The following is a 26,804-nucleotide window of genomic DNA, read 5'->3' on the forward strand; positions in this document are numbered from 1 at the left end:
AGTTCAATCACTCATCTGCAGTTCAACTTTGCTTGCGTTGGTTATCACATGTGGTTCATACAATGTTCGTTCCAGCGCTCGCCATACAATGTTGCCACTTGCAACCTTGGCTTCAACACAGGCCGGTCTTGCATCTGCCTCCCCAACTCACCGGCTGTGTTGATTTCACTGATGCTGCTTTGTTGTTGGAGCCAAGGACAGTACCATAGTAGCTGGCAATTCTCCCCCCTTGATTATCGATGCGGGAGGGCCCTGCGTACCTCAGACACACAATGCAGGATTTCTCAGCCTGGTTTCCTGGTCTTACGCTTTGTATTCTCAAGGCTTCATGAAAGTAACGGTTCCTTACCGAAAAGGTCAAGGGAACTTCCCTACTGTGATCCACTTCGGTTTCGTCGTTTTCTCCTCGTGTAAAACTGCCATCTTAAAACTGCTGTTTCCTCGTCTGCTCTCGTGCTCCACTTTTATCGATGTGGGGAAGTGTAATAGAAGTCAGGTGTGCGTGGTGGTCAGTAATTGCCTGACCCTGCCTGACCATTGTATTGGTACACGTCAGGTACATGGCTCGGGTGTTAGTCCATTTTCTCTCACAGCGGGCTGTCTGTGAGAAAGTGTTTGTGTTGTGAAAATGGGGGTGTTGAGTTCCTAAGTATCCTACCTGGTAGGATGGGGTAACAGTGTTACAGGGAAGGGGATACCGCATCTCACCATCCGGTGTCCCACTCCCACTCCTGAAGAGCCGTCACACAGGTGATCCTCCAGCACTGGACCACCCTCAGGAACTGGATCCAATAGCAATGGCTATGTCCTGGTCACCTGGATGATAGATCCCTGGGGATTAGTCGGTGAGACACCTTCTGGTTTCTCACGTGCCCTTTCCCTATGCGAGGTGAATATACTTGTTCTTTGTCTAGGTTCTTCCATTTCAAGACCTTGGATAGAACAAGAACGAGATATATCAAAGAACTCTCACATATTCCATGGGTTTCTTTTTCTCTGTGCTAGCAGAGGTGAGGTGTTTCTATTTGTCTCTCAAATGTATCCCATAAACTGGCCTTGAGTGGGTAACCCTGGATGTATGTGCTCTTTATGTTTCGAGGAAGGTTCTTGGTAAATGATAGGCTCATGGTGTTCTGCCTCTGTCCAATCCCGCATTGGAGAGGTTTGGGAATAACAGTTGGAATGCCAGTAGTCTTGAGGTATACATTTCCTATGGGGAGTGTGAGACTTCCGCAAAAGAGTGGAAAATGCAGGGAATTGCTTTCCCACAATGACTTCTTTCGGAAGTCCAGGAATAATGGACGATGATATGAAATATGACTCTCCCCTGATGTTAATTTAAACGGGAATCTTGGGGTATATTTTGTTATCCCTGTGTACACATGTAACTCTACGTTGTAACCAACTCAGCCCTTATGGCGGTTTGTTTTCTGCCTGAGTCAACTAATAACTTTACTTATTTCCCATTTTTAGGCAGAAACCTGTGCAGTTCCCTTAGGGACCACTGCAAAAAGTTTAGGACTACAGGAGTTAGCAGTAAACTCAATTGGTAGCTGTCTGCACCACCCAGATTTACCTGGTAGCTGTGGCTGAGCAGTCAGACTTCTCTCAAGAAGAGTTTGGCAGTATACAGAGCATACACAATAGGGCAGGTAAACACAGTAGAACAAGCAAACACTGACCAGAGCTTTGGTGTAAAAGATATATAATTATTTATTTAAAAACACATCTAAGAAAACACACTGGCACTAATCTCAAGCAAGTTCAAAAACACAGTCACCAAAGTATATACATTCCCTTAAAAGAATATTAGACAAGTCTTAAGTAAAGCCCCACTTATTTTCAGACAGCGGTGAGCGCTTAACGCAGATGGCACTCTAATAATTCGGTTTAAAAGGGAGAGAAAGGCAGAGCATAAATTGAAACAGATCCCAACACTTTTGAAAGAACACAGCAGGAGTGGAAGGCAGAATCAAACCGTGAAGTTAGAGTTCAGAAAGCCGGATCCACTTTATGCACAAAAGTCTCAAAAAGGTTCAGAAAGAAGTTGGATCAAAAGAAAGGGACCAGTGAGATGGTCAAGAGGCCAGCCGACTCTAGAAGGTTAAGGATTTACTGTCACCTTGTAGCAATCTACAGAAAGGGAGGCCAGGCGGACACAGTACCTTGAAATGGTGAGAACACTCCAGCGGGGACAGTTGTTCCTGGCAGCGGTTGCGAGTCGGTGCTTCGTCCGGCAGAAGAGAAGATCTCGTCGGGGAGGAAAGCAGGTGGTCGTTGTGCTGCCAGGGAAGAAACCAGCCACAGAGTTTCTCGATTCAAAGGAGTGGTGCTTTTATTCGCGGTTCAGTGGTAAGTGGCTATCCGGTTGCCGGGGCGCTTGGCACGGGAAATTCGACCATTAGACGTCCAGGTAGGCGAAAAGGAAAGCGAACTGGTTGTCCCCACCAGCTCAAGGGGAAGAGACTCTCCGGCAAGAAGATCTCCTCTGTCGTCGGGAAGTGGTGAGACGGTTCAGCAGGGCTCCACCGGTGGTTTCGTCATTGCAGGTCGGCTCAGCTTTTCCCTCTTCGGATTCTCAGGTCCTGTGGCGACTTCTGAAGTTCCAGTCCCAAAAGCCCTGCTTTTATGCAAGAATCCCCCATTCATTCAGCCTAGCTGTCAATCAAACATGCTAAGTGGTGAGCCGGCCGGTTCACCACTTGGGCTAATCACACAAGAGTGCGACTTGAGTTGCCAAGGCAACTCAGTCCAGGGTGCCTAAACCCCCTCCCACACCCCCTGTGGTACCCAGACAGAGTGGAACCACTTTTGGAGGCTTCTGTGGAGAAGCCCGCCAAAACGTGGAACAAAGGGCTCGACTTGGATTGGAGTCACAGAAGAGAACACAAATGCCATTTTAGAATCGAGTTCTGGCAAAAAATACCAACCGGTGAATTAATATTAAATAAATAACCTGGCGGTATGTTCGAGGCTATAGGAATTAAATAATTAAAGTTGGTAGCCTCGAACAATGGGAAAATCCCATAAAGATATATTCGCGGTCAAATATAAAAAGTAGTATCCACTCCAACCAGCCAAAACTCGATCAGGGGGGACGGATACGTGCCCCCTCGAATAACAGACCCCGGGGCAATCGAATTGCCCCGACCAGTACATCCACAATATGATGGTTTGTACTGGTTTCTGTTCATAATTTGGGACTAGTAAAGCCAATGGTGACTTTGCATGCCCTGGGAGACAGTAGTCAGTCCCAGGGTATGGAGTCTATGGTGGGGTGTCACTATGACACCCCTGTGTCACTGCACTTAGGGTGCTGTGTAACACACATAGTAAAAACACATGAGACCCTATGGAGTAAAAGACCCCATAGCCCATAAAACACATTAACAGTCAAAGGAACCCCTCAAATCATGTCCAAGAGTGTGAGGAAAAGAGACTCACTCTTGGCAGGAGAAAAAACAAACTCCAGAAATCCAGCAAAGCTGCTGGGGGACTCACTAGGTTAGGAAATTCAGCCTAAACAGAGAATTCTCCCTAATACTCGTCCCCCCCAGACTAAGGGACAGGAGGATTTAATCCACTCCTGGATGAATCTCATACCTCTAGTCGATGACATACATCCTAGAGAGACCATCAGCATTTTGGTGGTGACACCCTAACTTATGTTCAGTGGTAGTGTCAAAGGTTTTCCTTTGTAAGCTATATGACCTACAAACCCTTTGAGGAACATCAGTCGTTTTAAATTTATAGGGGATCTGGTTGACCAGTCCCTCAGAAGTTGTTACCACTTCTGAACCTGTGTTAGGCTTTTTCAAGGGGTCCTTATAAAGGATTCCGTTAGATCTAGAGGGGCCTCCAGAGGTCTTCACCACCTCTCTGTTGGGAGAAGATTGGGTTTTAGGCCTCATGGTTGGAGGGGATGGAGATAAGCAAGGTACATGCTTCTCCTTCCTCTTAGATCTTCCTTTACCTACTTTAGGAGTTTCCCCCTTAAGACTAGGAATTGGGTTGGAGTCTTCTGTGGAAGGTCCAACAGTCTGAAGATTTTTGGCCTTAGACTTTTCTTTTCTGGTTTTCCACCAGCACTGAGAATTACCAGTTCTCTTAGGCCTAGTTAGGGTTCCAGTAGGTCTATCCACTTCTTCCTCAGAAGCAGGGGGAGTCACAGACTCTATAGCTGGGGGAACAATGATGGAGCTTGGTTGGGGCTCCCATTTCCCTAACATTTTAGCCTGAAATTTGCCTGGGTCAGAGGTCAATTTACCAACACCAGGGCTTGTAGTGGGGGTCTCAGTAGAGGTTCCCACAGGCTTAGAGTGGTTCCTTAAGGTGGCCTCTCTAGCCAATTTGGTTTGGTTCTGGGTCTCCATACCTGGAGGCCTGGGGGTATTGGATACTACTCCTAGAGTTTTTAGATCATTCCCCAACAGGACTCTCCCAGGCACCGCAGTCTGAACACTGACAGGAATCAACACTGTCATGTCATTACACTGAATGAGGGCTGGTAGAATTGGAACCATTTGGACAGGGCCTCCAGACATCTTAGTGGGACCTTTGGGTGCCTTAGCAACATCCTCAGGCCTGAAAAAGCTTTCATCCATTACTGTTCTGCTGGCCCCAGAGTTTCACCTGGCAGGAGTATCCTGGCCATTGACAAGAACACTGTACGTATAATAAACTTTAGAGTTTTCTGGTATGGAGTTGTACACACTCCCATTCTGATCACTAACCAGACCCATGGACTCTACGGTTACACTTGCTTGAAGACCCAAAGGTTCTTCAGCAAATACTTCAAAGTGAGCACTAGCCATTTGAACTTCCTCCTCAGGAGTGAAGGCTAAGGAGACTGTGCTGATCCCTGTAGGTTTACCCTTACATCTGGGATCTCCTTTGATGTGGTCAGTTGCCCCACAGAGATAGCATGTTCCAAATGATCTCTGGAAGGGTGGCTTGGCCTGACCTCCTTCTGGTTTGTGACCAGAAGGTACACTAGACTGTTGTGGTTTACCCTGGGACTTACCCTGGTTATTTTGTTGTTTGGAGCCCTCTTTGGTTTGGGAGGTATTAGAAATCTCTTGGTTCCCTTTTGTGGCTGCTTTCTCTCATCCTTTTTCTGAGTGACCCCTGAATCCTTGTGGGGGGCCCTGTTGGCAACCCACAAGTCAGCAGCCTTAGCTAGCTTCCTGGAATCTAATTCCTTTGAATCAGCCAAGTGCTGTCTGAGCTCAGGAGAGCAGGCATCATAAATTGACTCCAACATAACAAGATTTATCATTCCCTCATAAGTGTTCACCTTGTAACCCTTAATCCATCCCTCTAAGTTTTTCAAACACTCACTCACCCAGGTAGCCCAAGGGTTACCATCATTCTTTTTGAGGGTCCTGCACCTCTTAGGGTACTGGGAAGGGGTCTTCCCAAATCTAGCTATTAAAGCTAGCTTCACACACTCATAATCCTTCTTATCCACCTCCCCCAACTCCATTACCACATCAGTTGCAACAGGGGAAAGCCTAGAGAACAACCAAGGAAGTAGCTCATTCCCTGTGATGCCCTGGAGCCCATGATTATATTCAAACATTTTCAACCAATCCAACACATCCAACTTAGGTTCATACATACCCACTAATTCCTTAGGCATCCGGGGTCTTTTGGGACTGGAACTCCTAGAGGAACCAGAACAGAGAGAAGCAGTTTCCACAGTCAACTTTTTCATTTCAAGTTCATGATTAAGCTCTATTTCTCTGAGCTATAACTCAGCTTGCTTCTGCTCCGCTTGGGCATTGATTCTCCTGAACTCTAACTCTTGATTCCGTTCAGATTGAGCAATAAAATGTTTGTATTCTAATTCCAGCTTCATTTTTTCAAGTTCAAAATATTCAGGATTACATGTGGGACCTGGTATAGTTCCAGTAGGTACAGTTGGAAAAGCAGACAGAGGTTCAGGGTGGCTAACTGCATTAGGCTCACTTTCCTCTTCTGACTCATTATCAAGATTATCAATACTTTGATTCAGATCAATACCATCACTGTTATCTACATTTGCTGGGTGGGTAGATTCCTCTGTACCACCCCACTTTGATTTTCTAACAATCTTTCTATTAGTTTGATTCTCTTGCCCTTCCCAGAGAGATTCTTATGTCTACACAATACTTTCAAGCAATCAGCAGTTTTGGCAGACAATGATTCTAGGGTATACCTTTCCATAGTAGACAGGTTTAGAAAATCAGCTTTTTAGTGCTTAGCTTTGTGGTTAGTTGTCCTAAAGTATCTACGAGCACACTAAAGTGTATACTCAATACAAATCCACCGCTGTACAACAGTGTTAGGCAGAAACCTGTGCAGTGCCCTTAGGGACCACTGCAAAACGTTTAGGACTACAGGAGTTAGCAGTAAACCCAATTGGTAGCAGTCTGCACCACCCAGATTTACCTGGTAGCTGTGGCTGAGCAGTCAGACTTCTCTCAAGAAGAGTTAGGCAGTATACAGAGCATACACAATAGGGCAGGTAAACACAGTAGAACAAGCAAACACTGACCAGAGCTTTGGTGTAAAAGATATATAATTATTTATTTAAAAACACATCTAAGAAAACACACAGGCACTAATCTCAAGCAACTTCAGAAACACAGTCACTAAAGTATATACACTCCCTTAAAAGAATATTAGACAAGTCTTAAGTAAAGCCCCACTTATTTTCAGACAGCGGTGAGCGCTTAACGCAGATGGCACTCTAATAATTCGGTTTAAAAGGGAAAGAAAGGCAGAGCATAAATTGAAACAGATCCCAACACTTTCAAAAGAGCACAGCAAGAGAGGAAGGCAGAATCAAACCGTGAAGTTAGAGTTCAGAAAGCCGGATCCACTTTAAGAGGATCAGAACGAAATGTGTCCAAGGTCACACGGTTGAAAAGTGCACAAAAGTCTCAAAAAGGTTCAGAAAGAAGTTGGATCAAAAGAAAGGGACCAGTTAGATGGCCAAGAGGCCAGCCCAGTCTAGAAGGTTAAGCATTTACTGTCACCTTGTAGCAATCTATAGAAAGGGAGGCCAGGCGGACACAGTACCTTGAAATGGTGAGAACACTCCAACAGGGGCAGTTGTTCCTGGCAGCGGTTGCGAGTCGGTGCTTCGTCCGGCAGAAGAGAAGATCTCGTCGGGGAGGAAAGCAGGAGGTTGTTGTGCTGCCAGGGAAGAAACCAGCCGCAGAGTTTCTCGATTCAAAGGAGTGGTCCTTTTATTCGCGGTTCAGTCGTAAGTGGCTATCCGGTTGCCGGGGTGCTTGGCACGGGCAATTCAACAACTAGACGTCCTGGTAGGCGAAAAGGAAAGCGAACTGGTTGTCCCCACCAGCTCAAGGGGAAGAGACTCTCCGGCAAGAAGATCTCCTCTGTCGTCGGGAAGTGGTGAGACGGTTCAGCAGGGCTCCACTGGTGGTTTCGTTGTTGCAGGTCGGCTCAGCTTCTCCCTCTTCGGATTCTCAGGCCCTGTGGCGACTTCTGAAGTTCCAGTCCCAAAAGCCCTGCTTTTATGCAAGAAACCCCCATGCAGCCTAGCTGTCAATCAAACATGCTAAGTGGTGAGCCGGCCGGATCACCACTTGGGCCAATCACACAAGAGTGCGACTTGAGTTGCCAAGGCATCTCAGTCCAGGGTGCCTAAACCCCCCCCCCCCACACCCACTTTGGTACCTAGACAGAGTGGCACCACTTTTGGAGGCTTCTGTGGAGAAGCTCGCCAAAAAGTGGAACAAAGGGCTCGACTTGGGTTGGAGTCACAGAAGAGAACACAAACGCCATTTTAGAATCGAGTTCTGGCAAAAAATACCAACCGGTGAATTAATATTAAATAAATAACCTGGCGGTATGTTCGAGGCTATAGGAATTAAATAATTAAAGTTGGTAGCCTCGAACAATGGGAAAATCCCATAAAGATATATTTGCGGTCAAATATAAAAAGTAGTATCCACTGCCACCAGCCAAAACTCGATCAGGGGGACGGAGACGTGCCCCCTCGAATAACAGACCCCGGGGCAATCGAATTGCCCCGACCAGTACGTCCACAATATGATGGTTTGTACTGGTTTCTGTTCATAATTTGGGACTAGTAAAGCCAATGGTGACTTTACATGTCCTGGGAGACAGTAGTCAGTCCCAGGGTATGGAGTCTATGGTGGGGTGTCACTATGACACCCCTGTGTCACTGCACTGAGGGTGCTGTGTAACACACATAGTAAAAACACATGAGACCCTATGGAGTAAAAGACCCCATAGCCCATAAAACACATTAACAGTCAAAGGAACCCCTCAAATCATGTCCAAGAGTGTGAGGAAAAGAGACTCACTCTTGGCAGGAGAAAAAACAAACTCCAGAAATCCAGCAAAGCTGCTGGGGGACTCACTAGGTTAGGAAATTCAGCCTAAACAGAGAATTCTCCCTAACACCCATTTATCAAGGCCTTTTCATATGTGAAGTCAGCGTAAGACTGACATAAACATATGCTGAAGGTTTCCAGATCTTCTTCGGGTTCCTCCGACTCTTCCCCTTGTAAACAGTCTATTTCCATTGGTTCTTCTTTAAAAAATGTTGACCGTTTCTGGCCAAGTGGCCAGTTTCTCTACATGAAAAGCAAATTGGAGGAGATGGTTTGATTAGCTTAGGTTTGTCTCTTTTACTTTCCTCTCTACCTCTAGTCACGCAAAATCTCAGAAGGGTTGAACCTCAAGAAAGTGAGAACTATAAAACCAAGGGGAAACGTGTGAGACAGTGTTTCAAGGAGAACCGTTAAAAACATAACCGTATGGAGGGTACAAGACCCATGAATGTTTGGGAGGAGCTACATGAGCTCATAAATAAAAACCCAAGAGTGTCAAAGAAGATCATCCTAAGAAATATTTTGCCAACCAGAGACATTTTGTATGTGGACAAAACTCCCGAGACAAGATAAAACCCCTGAGAGAAAGCCAGAGGAGGGAAGGTATCAAGGGGAACGACCAGAATAAGAGAGACATTCTTTTGGCCCACTTTGAGTTGTTCATATTAGTGATAGCGTCAGATAGAGTTTTACTTTGGACTTCCTGACGACAGACAAGCACCTTTATTACTTTAGCTGGGTAGGGAAATCCCCATAGGAATAGGGAGAGATAGGCCTTTTCTTTATCATTTTATTAAAGAGAAAGTAAATATGTCCATAGTGTGTCCGACTCCTTCTTCTGACCTGGCACAATACATTGAGACAGACTGTAGGATTTGATATGGGCACAAACTGCGTGAAAGGGGGCAGACATGTTGAGACAGGCTAAATGTTTTCTTTGGGCACTAGCTGTTACGCTCACCTGGTTCCACGGGGATTGCACCCAGCAGTTGGGACTCAGCTATCCTTCTCTGCGCTTCCCAGGTATGACCAGTGGGAGGGTTCTGCCTGGAATACAGGTGGGCAATGTTCAAGACTGGGTAACTGGGGTAAACAGTCCCCCCACGACCCCCTATACCCGCGGCCTCACTGGACATCTCCTCACCTTGTTTTTAATGCAGGTGTGTTCTCCGTCCTGCCTTCTTGGCAGGGGCGCGTTGTGCTTGGTGGGCGTTTGCGATCGAGTTACTTCACTGATGCTGGCCCGCTTTGAGTCTTTCGGGTTGGTCTTATTGCTGTGCTATATTATTGTCCTTGCATGCCTTTTTGGTTTAACTAATGTCTTTTCTCTTCCTTAGGTGCGCGGAAGTCCAATATGTGGCATAGACTGAATTGGGACTCGCTGGTAAGTAATGGCGTTTTTAGAGCGCCTTGATGCGGTGAGTAGGCACTAAGTGCAGCGCTATGATGCCTTGCCTCTTGCTAACCTGTTGTCTTGTCTTCCCACAGGTCGTGGTGCTCACCCGGTGCATGGAATTCCTGAGGCGATGCTGGTCAAGGAACGGCTTGCGAGGAAAGCTTTTCGGCACCGTTCATTAAATTGTAAAAATGTCTAATGCCTTGTTCCTTCCTTTTTTGCAGATCCGTCGGTTCGGGAGGAGCGCTGGTTCCAGGATGCTAATCTCAAGAGCCGTGGTCAGCTAACAATGAAATTACAGGTAAGCTGCTGCTGCCAACGATGTCCTTTTTCTCCTTAACAGATGCTGTTCTTCCGAGGTTCGCGGGTGCAGCTGAACACGGTGAGCGTCACATTGCAGAATTGCAAAGTAACGCGAAGCGTGTTATCCCAGTCGGGTGTGGTTTAAATAGCTTCAAGAAAGTAGTCCAGGTAAAATAGTTCCTATGGTACCACACCCAAAAATACTATACCGCATAGCTTGGTTCCAAGGAGCCAAGCTATGTGGATGCCTCCATGTTGATTGGCACTGAAATAAAGTAGTTCCCAATACAAGTCCTTTATCAAGTATGAACCTGGCGCCAAAGGCACCAGGACTGGCCCCAAGAAGGCCTAGGCCAAGGGTGCCTGATTTTAGTGGAGACCCTTCCTGGCCCATGGGCTTGCCATGAGGTCTTCTGGATGGGGGTTGTGACACTAGCAGAATATAAATGTGTTGTTTTACAGTGGCAATGCTGGCATCTATTGTTGACACTAGTATTGTTACTTTCTTTGAACACAACCAGAATGAAAGGGGGCAAAATGTATAATCTGGTTTGGGCAGAACCTACTTGAAAGCTTGTTGAGACAGGCCTCGTCAAAAAACATGATTTCAACCCATTACTTTAAAAGAATTTCAAATGGGAGTACTGAAAGAACTGCCCAAAAAGGTACTATATTAGCTGAGGGCAATTCAAAGATACTTTTACACTCCCCAATTTACATATTCACCAGGTGCCACTGCTCTAGATTGTAATGATACTGTCGGATTGGGACCTGTAAACCGACAAAGATGGATGGTTGCGTCTCACTCTCTTCTTTCGTCACACTTTGAGAGAACCACTCAATTCCCCCATCAAGAAAATACGTGGCTTTTTCCATAGTTCACCCACCCCGTCCCTTCACTCCTGCAACTCGGCATACTCCCCTGAATGCCGTAATAAGGATTTGATTTGATGCCGGTATTCACAAAGAAGAATATATGTAAACCACTCATATCTGCAATTATCGTCCACGTGTAACTTGGAAGGTGTGCCTTGGTATTTCTAGGGGAAGGGCGTAGCTTTCAGAGAAGTGTGTGGGGTGTCACACACCTTCAATTGTGGAGCAAAGTTTATAATACAACACTGAACGGTTTTCAGAAATCTCCAGCTGCCCTGTGCTGTGTGTGAATAGCACTTCCAGCCCTGCCTACTTTCCTTGCAGACTCCAATGGGTAGAAGTGGTAGTGGAAGTAGTCTTAGTAGTAGTAAGAAAGTAGCAGACAAGTGTTTATTTTGCTTTTTAGCCAACAGCACATTTGCATTTGGAGATGTGTGGGCCCATCCTTAGGGAAACAAACAACTACAAATCCCAGAATGCACAGTGCTGTCGACTAAAAAGCCACGACTGTATGGAATTTATATGGCACCACTTAGCAATAGTAAAACACTTTTGGGGAGTTTTGTTCCAACTATGTACATCTTGAGGCTGTCCCATGTCAGGTTAGATTCTCTACCAGTCCTGGCCCCCACATTACTCTGAAAATCTGCTCCTTGGAACACTACATTTAAGTATTGTTTGCGAAAGCAAAATTACATGAGCTGAAACACCAACATTTGAAGAACATCTCAGATCTTATATGGGAAAACATACGAGCTCCCGTTTCTGCATATTTTTGAGAGGAGAGTTTTAATGAAGGACTTATGTATTATGGCAGAGGTGGGCAGTTGTTTGTCAACATTATTAGCTTTATTTACCATAATAAATGTCCTTACTGTGTTGTGACTTAGCCTGTCCATTACCCTTCTGTGGTGAAGCACTGCCAGGTGTACCGCTGCCCCACATTGCTAGTTGGGAAGTATCATATTTAAACAATTGGCTCAGACACAATTATTCCCCCCCTTATAAACATGTCTTAAGTCTTTGTCTCCGCGTGTCATTAATAGGCAATAGTTATACCTGACATAATGGTAATCATTTTATTGGCTTTGGACCATAAAACACCATGTGGCCAACCCCAGATTCAAATTTGCGATGTAGAGATCACACAAATCTCTCCAGTAGGCACTATGGCGTATCCTTGGATGTCGTGCCTTCTCCCATTGGGAGGAACCCTTCTCATGGGGCCAGAGCAGTGCGGCCACAGTCCAATAATCCCCCTGGGGGTGGTGTACTGTACGAGGATCACATAGGGAGGGAACCCCTTATGGGATGAGGGCTGACACACCACTTTGCAACCTCTCTCGCCCTCTAGCCCCATGTACCTATCTAAGGTAGACACTTCTAACTCCTTTACAAGTACTGGGACGAGGAAGAGTAGGGACTATCCATGTGAATCCTGTAAAAGAACTGAGAAGAGGAAGAACATCAGTACCTCAGTGAATCATGGCAGTGAGGATACTACAAAGGGGAAGATGCGCAGATTGATGACGAATACTCCAAAGAGCCAACACGAGCAGCTTAGTCAATACGGACATTAATCGCAATGGGTTCTATAAAAGGAAAGGACAAACTAGCTATGCCGAACTGCCCTCCCTGGAGGAACTGCAAAGTTCAATGAAGCTGGAGAAGGAGAATGGACCAGGAAGCTGCGAGAAAGGAAAGCGGGTCCAGAAACAGCCCAGTGCCAAACGGACACGAAAGAGGAACCGAGGAAGAAACTCCCAACAAACTGGGGGGGTCGTAGAAAGTGGGAAGCAGAAGTCCAGCTGTCATGAAAAACGCTGCCCCTGCAGACCGAAAGTAGGCAAACAACAGTGAGGAAAACAGATGTCTGCCAGCGGGCATCCAAAGAGCCCCAACACTGCCACAGACCAGAGAAAAAGGTACGCGGGTGACAGGGGAGATGCAAAGGGCCCAAGCCAGTGGGATAAAAGTGTGCAAACACAGAAAGGCTCCACATATATGGTCTGGGACCCCAGGGCAAGAACAATATTGGACTGCAGAGGCATCAACAGTGATCATCACAGTACCTGGCAGGAGAGTATAACAGGTGGACTACAAATAAAGGCAGGATATGCGAGTATGGAACCTGCACCCATAAGTCCAAAGTAAAGCATCAAGAGTGATCATCTTAGTCACACTACCTGGCAGGAGAGTACACCAGGTAGAGCACCTGAAACAACAGAATATGTGAGTCTGGGACTCACACCATTAAAACATTATCAAGGCACCGAGAGTGCTCATAATTGTCACACCACCTGGCAGGAGAGTGTAACAGTTGGAACAAGCAGAGAAGTTACTTGCTCATAATTTCAATACCTTGCAGTGAGGACACCCAGGTAACCCATCAACAAAGAAAGTGAAGAGGCAAGCAAAGACAAATACCTCTTCTTCAGCGCAGTTATGGAAGCGAAGGGGGTCAACTCCTCTGGTAGTTGTGAACATTAAAAGACTCATATACAGAAGGAAGAAGAAGGTTAGCGGGAGAGAGTCGCCCCTCCTAACATTGGATACTAGTAAAGACTTTCTTTGTTGGAACTTTCATTTTGAACTTTTTTTTGTTGCCTCCCCAGAGGCATGTCAGATCTTTACTTTTTTTCAAACTCTTTATTTTATCACCAGGCGGTGGTTCTTGGTTTAGAAGTCCAGAGAAAGAGAATTATTCTTCTGGATCTTCTGGAAACAGTATCCTTAGCTAAATATGTGTTAGTGACAGAAGTAGGTTTGACACTATGGTGGACTTTTATGATTTGCTGGACATTCTGACAACCCATAGTTTATTGGTTGAGGCAGGAAATCCCTCTTAGCAATAGCTAGGCTTTTCCTTTTTGTTTAATGAGATTAAAAGTGTATAGCCAAAAGCATACCACCTTTTCTGTCGCTCCATTACTTCTGCACCCTTACTGAACATGCTTTTGAAAAGCAATAATGCAGCATCATATGTTGATGTAATAAGGATTGCATGTGTTTATGTGTAGGCCGCTTCTTAAATTGAAAAATGTCAAACTAAGAAACATGGGCTCAAGGTCTGCCTTACTCACTTGACCAAAGTATGTGAACCTGGGCAAATCACTTTATATCACCCTGGTCTTACCTGCTTTAGCTACCAAAACTGTGGTCACCTAGAAGTGATTTTTTAAATGTGCAGTATAAAAAAAAGACTCACTCATGCGAAGTTTCATAGAATACAGTTTTGCTGCATATTTAATCATTCTGAACGTGTATATAGTGCATACAGCAGACACAATTATTCCTTAGGTCATTCATGGAACACCCCTGGCCATGAGTGGGAGGGGTTTGGAGAGTCCCATTCCAAATTCTGTGTAGGGGCATGAAAGGCTGTGATTATGGCAAGGGGTGTTAGATCCACCCCACAATTAACTGCTTTCAAATTCTGATAATCCACAAATATTTGTGGGTCACATGGAGAGGAAGAAAACAATCACAAAATTCCCCTCCAGCCACCCTTCTTTTCTCCATCCTTACTTTTTTGCAAGGTGGTGCCAGTAGCGTTTGCTGGTCAGAAATAGAAAAATACTACTTCTAGCGCTACTGGCAACCTTGCACCAAACAGAAAATCAAAGCTCAAAAAGAAAAATATCCTTTTCTATTTCTTGCATGAAGAGGGGCTGGCAAAGGTGAAAACACATTTAATTTCTAGGGCCAGCAAGCTGCTTGTGCTACTAATTCTAGCATCAACGAACGCTTGCGCAGGAAATAGAAACCTGTTTTATTCGTTTCCCAGTGAAAGGGAACCTGCTCTTAATATGGAGGGTATAAGTATTTTTTTCTATTTCTAGTTCGAGCAGGTACACGAGTTTGAAATGGAATGAACACAAGCGGCAAGCCCCTTCGGGTTTTTCGGTCATAAATCGCTCAGAAATTTGGAAAGTTCCAGCAACGTCAAAACACCTGAAATGTGAGTGTTTGATTTTCCCCTCATGCGTATTTAAGAATGAATAATTATGACAGAGTTACAACCGGCAAAGGTAGAACAATATGAAAACCTGGAAGAAACGCAGGCACAGCTATCATGGTTACCATTCGATTAAAAAGATATACACATATACACATATGCTGCTTAGGAGAGGACTCCTTTTTAGTTGGGCACGCGCCACTGCTTGTTGAGAAATCTCACACTCACCCACCGGCCCCCAATATCACTGGTTAATCTATGCCCCTGGGCATTACCAACGTTAATGTGAATGATGAAAGAGACGCATGCGCGACACAGCGCAGAGAGGGGAGAGGCTTGCGCTGTAAACAGGCTCAGGCGGCAGTTGCTGGGGGCTCCCAGCCTGCCCTGTGCTTCAGGATATAGACAGCTCTGGGAGGATTTATGTCCACGCGCATCACGCCTGCCTGCAATGCTGGCTCGTGCTTTTCCCTGTGCAAGCGCCTTTCTCCTGATGTGTTGTTTTCAGCACTTTTCAGGTTTCCTCAGAACAGCTAAACTTGGGCCCATCCTTTACCCGTGGTTCAGGGGCTTTCGATGGTGGGGGCCGAGCAAGCGTGTGGGGTGGGGGGGTAAGGGAGGGGTGATGCTCCATTCCAATAATCACCACTTGCAAAGAAGAACATGTATACCCAATTATGTTCATTACACATAGAATCCAATTTCGCTGCAGAGTTCATCATTTTGATTGCAATGTTGGTACAACAAAGTTCAGCGCGTTGAGGGCTCTCAACAGGGGTTTCGTGTGACCTGCAGGTTGCAAATTCAAATCCTGCAAGGGCAAACTCAGCCGTTTATCCTTCTCGGTTGAGAAAGTAAGCATCAGAGAGTAGGGTAATCAGAGATTCCAACTGAAGTGCGCCCTGTGTAACTGGTCAATGGTGTTCTCACCCTATAAACACCCAGCTGCATTGGGTGTGGACGCCACTAGGAGTTTCTTGTACAATAGTCGATAGAGTGCAGGGTCGGACTGAGGCATACAATTGTCTCGTGCACCAATGAAAAAGTGGCCCACGGTTGCAAATGGCAATGTATTACTTTTTTGACAGACTGCTTCAGTAGTACCCAGGGGGGTAATGCAAATTGTGAAATGTAAACAATATTTATTCAGCAACAATGGTCAAAACTACTAGCCGCATAGTGAAATAACTCATCAAACTGGCCCAAATTGGCAAATAAAAGTGGCCCTCTTTGACCCAAAGAAGTGTCCCACACTAGCATTTAGCGTTTTTGATTCGGCATTGCCCTATAGGACAGTCCGAGCCTGATAGAGCGGTACATCGAAGCAGTGCTATCCATATCCTTTGCAATATATTTCCTTGTTATCTGTCTTCTCATTATATTTTTGGCAACCAGCATCATTTTTCCGTTTTTAGTTTTGGCACCGGCTTGGAGTTTTAGCGCTACCGAAAAGGGCCGATACTAAAGCTACGGAGTAAAAGGGCTGTCGGATGCAGGAGAAGATGCCGATGGACGAGTTGGTGCTTATTCCCCTGTGAATAGAGCAGGGGGCTTTATCCACCAATGTCTTCCTTATCTACTTTAAGCCTCTCTCTGAATAAACCAGTGAGTCATGTGGCGAGATGATGCTGTATCTCGTGTGGTGGGTTATTTAGGCCTTAAGCACAGGCCTTTGCTTCTGATAAATGAACTCCTTAATGTCCCATCAGATGCACTTCACTGCAAGAGGGATGGAGGGGGTGAGACTCTACACTGAAGAGAGAACAAGGGACATCCTCACCTGCTCTATTTTACCGCTATTTTCAATGCATCGCTCCCATTTGACCTTTCATCTTTCTTTCAAGCATGCTGTTGTACTGTCTATTCTTTAAAAACTCTCCCTCCGTTTATCCTTTCCTTCAAATTACTGTTCTATTTCTATTCTTCTTTTTCTTTAAAATCTTCTTGAATGTGCTATCTATTCCAAACTATTTATCTTGATTCAAATTCACTTCTTTCCCTGCACCAGTCTGATTTTCACCCTACTCACTCCATGCTCCCCGGCCCCTCTCAATGTCCATCCATGCTCCCTAGCCCCCCCCCCCCACACTTTCCGTCCATGCTCCCCAGCCCCTCTCAATGTCCATCCATGCCCCCTAGCCCCCCCACACTTTCCGTCCATGCTCCCCAGCCCCTCTCAATGTCCATCCATACTCCCTAGCCCCCCCCACACTTTCCGTCCATGCTCCCCGGCCCCTCTCAATGTCCATCCATGCCCCCTAGCCCCCCCCACACTTTCCGCCCATGCTCCCCAGCCCCTCTTAATGTCCATCCATGCTCCCTAGCCCCCCACACTTTCCGTCCATGCTCCCCAGCCCCTCTCAATGTCCATCCATGCCCCCTAGCCCCCCCACACTTTCCGTCCATGCTCCCCAGACCCTCTCAATGTCCATCCATACTCCCTAGCCCCCCCACTTTCCGTCCATGCTCCCCAGCCCCTCTCAATGTCCATCCATGCCCCCTAGCCTCCCCCCCACACTTTCCGTCCATGCTCCCCAGCCCCTCTCAATGTCCATCCATGCTCCCTACCCTCCCCCCCCCACTTTCCGTTCATGCTCTCCAGCCCCTCATACTGTCCGCCAAGGCTCCCCAGTCTCTCACAATGGAGATCCATTTTCACCAATTCTTTAAGCGCCCTTTTTTATTTAAAATCTGTATGTGGTAAGTTTGGGTATGCTATATTAAAAGGGGTTGTGGGGTTGTAAGGGAGGGTGCAGGAGGTCTCTCCCGTCTTTGTGTGGTAAAAAAGATGACAAAACTGTCAACAAAAAGGTCAGCAAAGTGCCACTGGGCCAACAACAAAAATGGAGGAAACCTAATAGATCTGGGCAGCCAGCCGGAAATGTCTGCTGAATCGCTGCTTATCTGCAAGGGGCAAAAATAAATGAAACGAGTAAAAATTCACTGAGGTGAGAAGAGCGCTGCGGGATACTGAAAGCTCACAGAGGTCGTGGCCTGCAAATGGAGCCCGTACGTGCGTGCTGTAAAGCGTACATTTAATGTCCTAAATTAAAGATTTATGTTGCTGTGTATTAAGACTGCCAACGCCAACACTTGGCGCATCGCGGCCCCCTTGCCAGCATTGGTGCCCAGTTCAGCTGAAAAGGATAACAGGCCTTGACGCCGTCCCTGTGGGAAGCTCGGATAGCCAATGGCACGCTGGGCTGGGGGCGGGGGCGCGGCGTCACAGGAGAAGCAGGGCAGCACTGAGACTCCCTTAATAGTAACTGCACATGCACTGTGCTGCAGCACACTGCCAATTCCATGAGAGTAATTGATTGCCATCAGTTTATCCTGGCAGCCGTGTTCAGCGTCCCCATCCCATTGCCAAATAATGTTCTCGGCCCAGGAGCCCTTCAGTCGAAGATCAGCTGCCCTTGTGTCCAGAAGCCATGTTGCCTCCACCAACGGCTGGCAGGTGATGCAAAGGACCTCACAGGAGGAGGGGCCCGGGGCCACAGTCATAATTCTACAAGGAGTGACTGGTGCCACAATACATTAGGCATTAGGAAAACAAAATAGAGCAGTTTTAGACAGCCCCACGGAATCACTTGCTGCCACATGCTTGCACCTAGGGGTCACAAGGGCAGCCACCCCAAGGTTGCAAAGTAGGGGCTAGGGTTTGCAGCAGCTTCTTCTAGGGGACCCTCAGGTAATGCCCTGGGCACAGCCACCATTAAACATTTTTGCAAAATGCCTCTGTGTGCTGTTGCTCTCCCTATCTATTGGGGTATTTCATGTCTTCCCCTACAGAAATTATTTTAAATTCAATGGAGCTAGTCATTTTATATTAAATCGTAATTGTTATAGTAAATCGTAATTTTGGTCATTTGCAGAGTGTAAATGTGCAGAGCAAAAGGCAGCATACACGTATGTACGGTGCCTTTTGCCCTGCACATTTGTACTCTGCCATACAAATGAATAAATGCTGCCTACCATGCTTGCATGGCAGGCAGTGTTTACAATTACAATTAAACGCTGCCTACCAGACTAACGCTGCTTACCATGCATGAATGGTAGGCAGCGTTTACAATGGATTCTTATGGAGCACGGGGGCAACCGCAGCATTTGCGCCGGCATGAAAATGCATGCCAGCACAAATGTTGGGGCATTTGTATGGCAGAAAGTAAAGGAGAAGGTGGAAACACAAGTTGCATTCCCCCCTCGCCACCATATAAATGATTGAAAATGGGGTGTGACGTGAATGGAAGGCTTAAAAGCCTTACACAAGCCTTTTTACGCCTTCCATTTATGTTACACTTCTCATGAAAATCAGCCCCAATGCCTTTTTAACAATTTTTTCCTGAAATTTGCAATGCAATGTTTTAACCAGGGGTTGGTTCAGGGTAACTCACTTTGCTTGCACGAGCCAATGAGGGAGGGAAACATACACTCCATCACTTAAATTCAGTCGTCACTGGCTGACTCAGATGTGTAACTCAGATATGTTTTTCACTATAAAGAGGGACATTATTGTCCTCTTGTCAGTTCTTGTTATTTGGCTACAACGCCCCAAACTCCTGCTGCAGTCTACACCCCTCAGCTTGCCAACTCCCCCACTTCCATTTGCCAACATAATCAACCCCAACCTATTGGCTTTGTCAATGCTAACTGCTGAATAATATGGACACTCGGTCACCCTTGTCCACTCAGGATGTGTGCATGCTCTTTTGTGTGCAAATTTAAAAGTGAGTGGGGAGGTATTTGAAACGCCCCCTCGCTGTGGCTGTGTGCTCTGAACATGGACAATGGTCCTCATTACAAGGTTGCCGGACAGTGCTGGTGTGTCGTGGCTGTGTTGTGACTGGCTGAATGCTGCTTGTCCTGCTAGCCATCTATAAATGCTGATAACATGTTGGTGCAAGTGTATGAGTGACGGCTCAGCTTAATGTTGATGAATGCTTGATGTTTGAGTGTTCTGAATGTGTCAGATGGGGGTCTGAGCTGGAGTGCTAAAGGATGGCCAGTGGGTGGTATCTATGTAACTATACTTAAAGAGTAACTGGAACCTGTGTATATGTAAATAAGGCGACCTGTACTTTTCTAAGTAAGAGGCTCGCAGCTGGTCTGTGTCTGGAGTACCATCAATCTTCATTCAAATTACAACACACTGTCAACTGCAGAGCATAAAGGCAGGATGACACTGTTCAGACACCACAGATGGCCCCATTTCACCCCCACAGTAAATTGAACCAACATAATGACATGAACCGCATTCAATTTCTGGAACCTCAGTGCACTTGGTACATGACTGGTTCTTTCCCAATGCACCAGGCCTGTCTAACATATGCTACCGCGTGACTGATTCTGGCCCAGACATTCGCACCTTTCTGAGGTGTACAGGCATGTGACTGACTCTGTCCAAGCCCTACCCACTTTACAGAGGTGCCATTTAGTGGATCTGAAGTTGCCCCAGCCCTTCCGGCCTTTGAGTCGAGTGTGACATACGACTGACCCTGACTCAACCCCGCTCACTCGTCTTACAGCAGCGCCATCTTGTCAAGGCATCTCCCTGGGCTCCTGCAGGCCAGCTGGTGCAGCTCCTAGTCTAGAGGTGCGGGGGAATGCCCTATGCACGGGATCTGGCGGGCACTGCTTCCGTAACCTAGAAAGCGAAATGCAACGGCGCCTGTCAGCGGACATGCAGCCACGCAGGGGGTTGCAGCAGAGCATGGCTTCCTTCCAAAGTCATTAGGCAGATGATGACCAGCAGCGGAGAGCGGCAGATCTGTCAAGAATCCAATTAGTTGCCTCTGGATTCAGCACTTTGCACTTGGATCCGCCTTTTGAGCACATGTGCCTGGCTTTTTCTTGCCATGTCATTTGAAATTGACTCTATAAAGGGTCAGGCGTAGGGAACTCAGATCATCTCTTCGGAGCATTGACATGGCCTACAGCCCGTCCATTGCTTCCAACCCTCTGCCCAGGAGAGGCAGAGAGATTCCCAGCGGCGGCGGCGTGGGATCCCTCTCATCAGCTTACAGCATGTCCTCCCTCAGACCAGCCATTATTGGCTGCACCAGAAACCAGCCCTGGTCATCAGGCCACTGGTCCGGTGAAATGGAGGTGCGTCCTGGGACCAAAGACCTGGTTCCGAACGAGAAGGAGGTTCTACGGGATGTCAATGGCCGTTTCTCGGCCTTCATCGACAAGGTGCATCGGCTGGAAGTGGAGAATGAGAAGCTGGAGGCTGAGGTCCTACAGTTGAGAGACGCACAGGCCTCCGTCTTGGAGTCCACCAAGCCCCTACGGGCTGAGGTGGAAGGCCTAAGAGATCTCATCCGCAACTTAGGTCTTCAAAAAGCAGCCGACCAGTTGACTTCTCAACGTTTGGAAGAAGACATCCAGGCCTTGTGGTTAAGGGGTGAGCAGGAGGCTAGAATCCGAGAGTCCACTGAGGCGACCATCAGAGCATTAGAGAATGAGATCAGCCACGCTCACCAGGTCAAGGCTGATCTTCACCAGAAAGTCCTGTCCTTCCTGGAAGAGATTGAGGCCCTGAAGAAGAGCCATGAAAAAGACATGGGGGCATTGAGGAGTCACCTCCAGAGCACCATTGTTGGTGAGGAGAAGAAGCAGTCTGAGGACCTCTCCTCCACCTTGAGGGACATCAGAACACTGTTGCTGAGCCAACCCACTGGTGATCTGAGCCAAGCCGAGGAGTGGTTCAGGATCGAGGCTGCCAAACTGAGCCAAGCAGACCAGACCAGCATGGAGACGTTGCGGGCGGCCAGGCAGGAACTGAAACTGCAGGCGCGGCAGCTGCAAGGAAAAAGCGCTGAGCTGGATGCAGTACTTGGGACGCGGGGAAGCTTGGAGAGGCAGATCACGGAGCTGGAGGAGCGCCATGATGCAGAGACGTGCCACTTGCAGGTGACCATGCTAATAACCCATGCATTCTAACTCTCCCTCGCCCAGGCGCTTAGATCCACAATAGTAGACTGTGTTATACTATGAAAACACACAGCTGACACATTTTCATTCAGAAGACTTTTAATGCTCACTTTCCTACTCCTTTGTTAGCATTCCCTCACACCAAACTACTTCCTGCATGATTTAATTAAAGCAACGGTTTCTTTGATAATGTTGTGAAAGGTGTCATAATAGGCCCACAAAGCCTGCCCTTTTATCTACATACTGAAGACAATGAAGAGTCATTTTAGTCTCCAGATTGGCTCCAACTCATACTACCTTCAATATGCAGAAGCCAAGATCCTCACACAGGCCGGCTGAATGACCCCCAGGCATGGGCAATCCTACACCAGGCCTCTGGCCTCGTGTTTCAAGATGATGTTAGATAGTGGTGGATGGCCCACCTGCCATGAGATTTCAACACCAGCAACCCCACTTGCCTCCTCTTCTCTCCCCTGCCCATGCCCTGCTCATTTTAGTTCTTAACATAGAGTTGGGCTTTAAGGAGGGGGGACATTTACCACGCAGGGAAAGTTAATAATTTAGGAAAGATACGTACTGAGCTTTTTCCGCTTCTGAGCCAACCTCATAGAGGTGGCAACCGCAGAGAAGCTGCTGCTGTTACTTTTCTTTCATGCTACCCCATTTTTCTCACCTCCGTCCTAATTTCCAGCTGGCTTTTAAATGCCCTGGTGCAAGGGAATAGTCAAGACCCCTTACTGCTCTACCACCAAACAGGAAGATATGGTTCCATGTGTTAAAATCGCGGCAACAATGGCTGTTTACACAAAAAATCAAAGCAAAAAAGCAGTTGTTCTGCCGCTGCAATACATGTAAAGGAAGGGGGTGGACATCCCTGCAACCCCCAGACTCATTTGCAACCCCCGCTCCCCTTAAATGGTATAATGGGGTACATCTGTACCAGGTCAAACCACAGCATTTTTGCCATGATTTTTTGTAAAGGTGACTTTTTTGCCGCGATGTTATTACTGCATACCGAAGATATGCCTTACTTTTTACTTGAAGGAGGAGTGGCAGCATTAAGAAATGCCCCTTCCTACACTTGTGAGGGGCATTTCTGTAAGACACGTGCAGTACGCTAATAAGAGGACACGTATTCCGCCATGGATGTCGCCATAATTACTGTTAGCGAATGCGGAAATCTGAGAGGTTACTGCTGCATGCAGTATTTATGAAAGACGGAATATCGTGTTTGTGAAATATCAAACAAATGCATTTTCATCATTGTTTGGGAGATGGACATGTATATTTGATAGTGTAAAATAGAAAATGCACTGAAGTGTCAGTAATGACTATTTTGTGCATTATGTAGGAAACACTGCGGTAACGAGGCGATCAGAGATGCCCAAATTAATCACCCCGTTTGGGGTCTGCAGCCTCTTAGTTCCCTTTAACAGGGATGGCCCTAAGATTTGCGGGGGCCTGGGCGGCAAAAGATGGACGCCCCCTAATTTGTATAAATAGTGACATCAGTGATATCACAGAATGAGTCTTTAATACGCAAAGGTTTAATAAAAAGTTACATTAAAAACATGTTGCCATGCATAAGGTAGTAGACGGATACACTGAGACGTCCAGTATATGAATTGTCAATATTAACATTTACCTATGTGACAATATCAGGAGTGGGCATTTTTTTGAAGTAGCAGACAGCTGACTTCTAATTATGGCAGATAAGGCCCAGTGTGATAAAAGTTGCGGGCACACTCACTTTGGTTAAGTGGCGATGGCCGGATTTGAGAGCAGTCTGCAATTCAGGAACTTGAACACATCTCTTCCCAGATCTATTTGATAGAAATACTGTTTGCAAAAGGTCTTTTGAAACTTTGTTTTAAAAAACACAGTCTGTAGAAGGCATTGCAAAAATATGGCGTTTTGCTAACTGAAATTAACTGCTGTTTTTGCAGAATTTTCACAATAGTTTTTATTGTGTGTATATTATTTGGGTATATTGTTCAAATTAGCGATATGCTTTCATTTCAGAAGCTACAGAGAAGGATTATTTTGACTATGAAGACAATAACTACGTTTATCAAGTGATGCTAACTTCAAAATGAGAAGGGGCCCTCATTAATATACCCATAAGCTTTGATAGCAGGGGGTGAGCAGGCCGAAACTGTTCGCTCGGTGTAGAATAAATAGCAGGGGATACTATAGCAGAAAGTTGGGAGAATGTTGCTGAGATGTTTACATCTCATATGTTTACACCTTCCTGTAAATCATATGTCTTCTTTCCTATTCCTGCGGCAACCTGCGCTGTAAAATGTGGTGGTTTGACATGGGGAGGAGTACGGGTCCTGCGCATCATTCAGTGTGGGAATGTTTGCCCCCACAATGAATATGAAAAGCTGGCACCTAAGAATATACACAAAGCAAGTGAGCATTTCTTAAAGTGAAGGAAACACATTTAGTTCACTTGACCTTTCCCCTTAGAAGGAAATGCACCAGACGAAAGAGAATTGGTCTTTCAAAAAAATAATCAACAACAGAAAAATAACCTGGGAAAGGAAATGTTTCATTAAATACACTGGCCAAGTATAAAGGGTCCTCACCTTTTTAACCCAGCAATATGAAGTGAAATATGCCGGAGAAAACAAAAGCCCAATACAAGCATGCAGTTTGATAGTCATTTTATGCGTCTTGTGGGTAAGTGAAATCCTGGTAGCCAAATGCTTGAGCAAGTTTGCCGATCTCAAAAACACCCAAGGGTTTGCGTCCGCCCTCTGAAAAATGTACACATGCATCTTTTACTTGTGCCCTGAAAAGCAGCACATGGCCACGATAAGTGAAAAATAACTGCAGCAGTCGCCAGGATTGCAACCTCACTTGCCACGGCCTGAGCAAATATTCAGAACTTGCTTGCACTCTCATCATTCCCCCTCCTCAACCTCACCTCTGGCTTTCAACAATACTCTGTTTTATAAAGATGACTTCCAAAGTACACATACCATAGTAAAGGACCCACTCAAATATATAAATCATGACAGAAATAACTTAAGCCAAAAGGGTACAATTGCGGCATTATTCCCCCATCTTGAATGGGAGGCTACAAGTACCATAATGCAATACAGCAACATTTTTGAAAAATGGCCTTTAGGTTTTGAAAATGTATTTGCAAGACGTATAAACAATATGTAATGTGTGAGCAGGTTGCCCGTTTGTGTGTCAGTGTTTGACAAATGCAGGGTTCATATATGATGAAAATATCACATTCTACCAAAAATGAACTATTTTTGGTGCGTTAAATATGAACATCTGAAAATAATGTGGCTAATTTGAAACTGTTTTGTTTGATATATTGTAATTGACCTGGAGGAGAGGGTAGATTTAGGCAGCTAACTGGTGCTTTGTGCGTGCTTTCAGAATGAAAATGCCTATCTGCATTTCTTAACACAGAAACGTTATGAACATCTCCTCCAAAACAATGGTCTCTTAAATGGGTCATCATTTGTAAATCGCCCCCACTTTTTTGAGCTGCTTGAAGAAAGAAAGTGATAAGCAGTAATTACAGCTGCTAACGGGTGTCTTTCTAGAGAGCCACAGGAAGTTGTGAGGTGACACAGTGGCCTCACATGAGCTTCATACCTGGCAGCAGCACAGCAGTTGGGGCAGACACTGGTACCTTTTGAGGCCCGTCTGCCACCGCACACACTGCCCATGCCTTGGGCCGGCTCTATCCTTTAATATTCAGGAATGTGCTAACGTATGCCTTCACTTAAAGCACTGAAATGTTTTAATAATTATTTTATTTATATAGCACTTTCGCCAAAGCACTTCACATAGAACATCTTTATATACAATGGGCCTCATTATAAGTTTGCCGGTCCGGAAACAATGCTGCTGGTAAGCCTACCGGCACCGTTGTTTCCGGACCAGCAAACTATAAGTCTGCTTGCTGGAGCCGCTGTGCCCGACAGGTCTGACCCTGCCGGGTGCAGCGGCCGCAGTAGGCAGACTTGTCACGGGAGCACCAGCACTGAGGTTAACGGTGCCGGTGCTCCCGTGTCCCCATTCCCATAGGACTCTATGGGAATGGGGATTAACATAATTGCTGGCTACTGAATTCCCGGCCGCCAGACTTGGAATAGCCCCGTGGCACTGGGAAGTCAGGCGCCGGTAATATTTTACGGGTCCGGCGGCAATCCGCCGTTATCACTGGCCTGGCAGGGTTACCGCCAAACCCGTAACGAGGCCCAATTACTATTACTGTATCGAAATTGGTGCTCATTTAACATCCATAGAAGATAAAAGGCTGAGTTGACCTGGCTGGGATTCGAACCTGCAGACTGCAGATCATACAAAGATCTTAACAGTGAGTGCTTAACACATTGAGCATCTAAAAATGTTGGGGAAAAATGTATCACCACCTTTAATGTGGAGGTAAAATAGATGGCATTCCAATACAGAACACAAACTCGAAATCATGCAGTATTTCCCGCATGCGGTATTCTTCCACAGCACAGAATGAGCTCTGTGAACCATGACCCATAATTAGGCAGACTGTAAACAGGCAGTATTTAAAATAGCACCTATTTTTTTTTAATCAATGACATCTTACTCATATTGAAGGCCTCGACATCATTAACAAACAGTGATCCTCCGCTGCCAACCCTAGAGAAACCACAGAACCCCTGGTTTGTCAACGATCATAAAGCTAGGACCTTTAAGCTAGAGATTCGTATATTATATTTTATCAGTAACCATAAACACATTTATACATTAAAATATAACATTTCAAATGCAGTATGTATTTTTCATCTCTAGGCATAACACCCTTTAGAACTGGTATACCAAATCTTACTAGCAGGTACATTATTTGTCATATATATAATATACATACACACACATTCACTGAATCACTGAATATAATATATATATTTCAACAGTGAGTGGATTATATTTTAAAGACAGGTGTGTATATATATAT

General features: G+C 46.0%; 1 protein-coding gene across 1 annotated transcript; it reads left to right on the top strand.

The window, feature by feature from the left end:
- The first annotated feature begins 20,830 nt into the window (after positions 1 to 20,830).
- LOC138473028 (neurofilament medium polypeptide-like) lies at positions 20,831 to 21,847 on the top strand. The gene has a single exon (XM_069611510.1). The coding sequence runs from the start codon at positions 20,831 to 20,833 to the stop codon at positions 21,845 to 21,847; it is 1,017 nt and encodes a 338-aa protein (XP_069467611.1).
- Positions 21,848 to 26,804: the final 4,957 nt, after the last annotated feature.

Source organism: Ambystoma mexicanum, chromosome 8 (assembly GCF_040938575.1).
Source record: "Ambystoma mexicanum isolate Mex_15411 chromosome 8, UKY_AmexF1_1, whole genome shotgun sequence".
NCBI lineage: Eukaryota > Metazoa > Chordata > Amphibia > Caudata > Ambystomatidae > Ambystoma > Ambystoma mexicanum.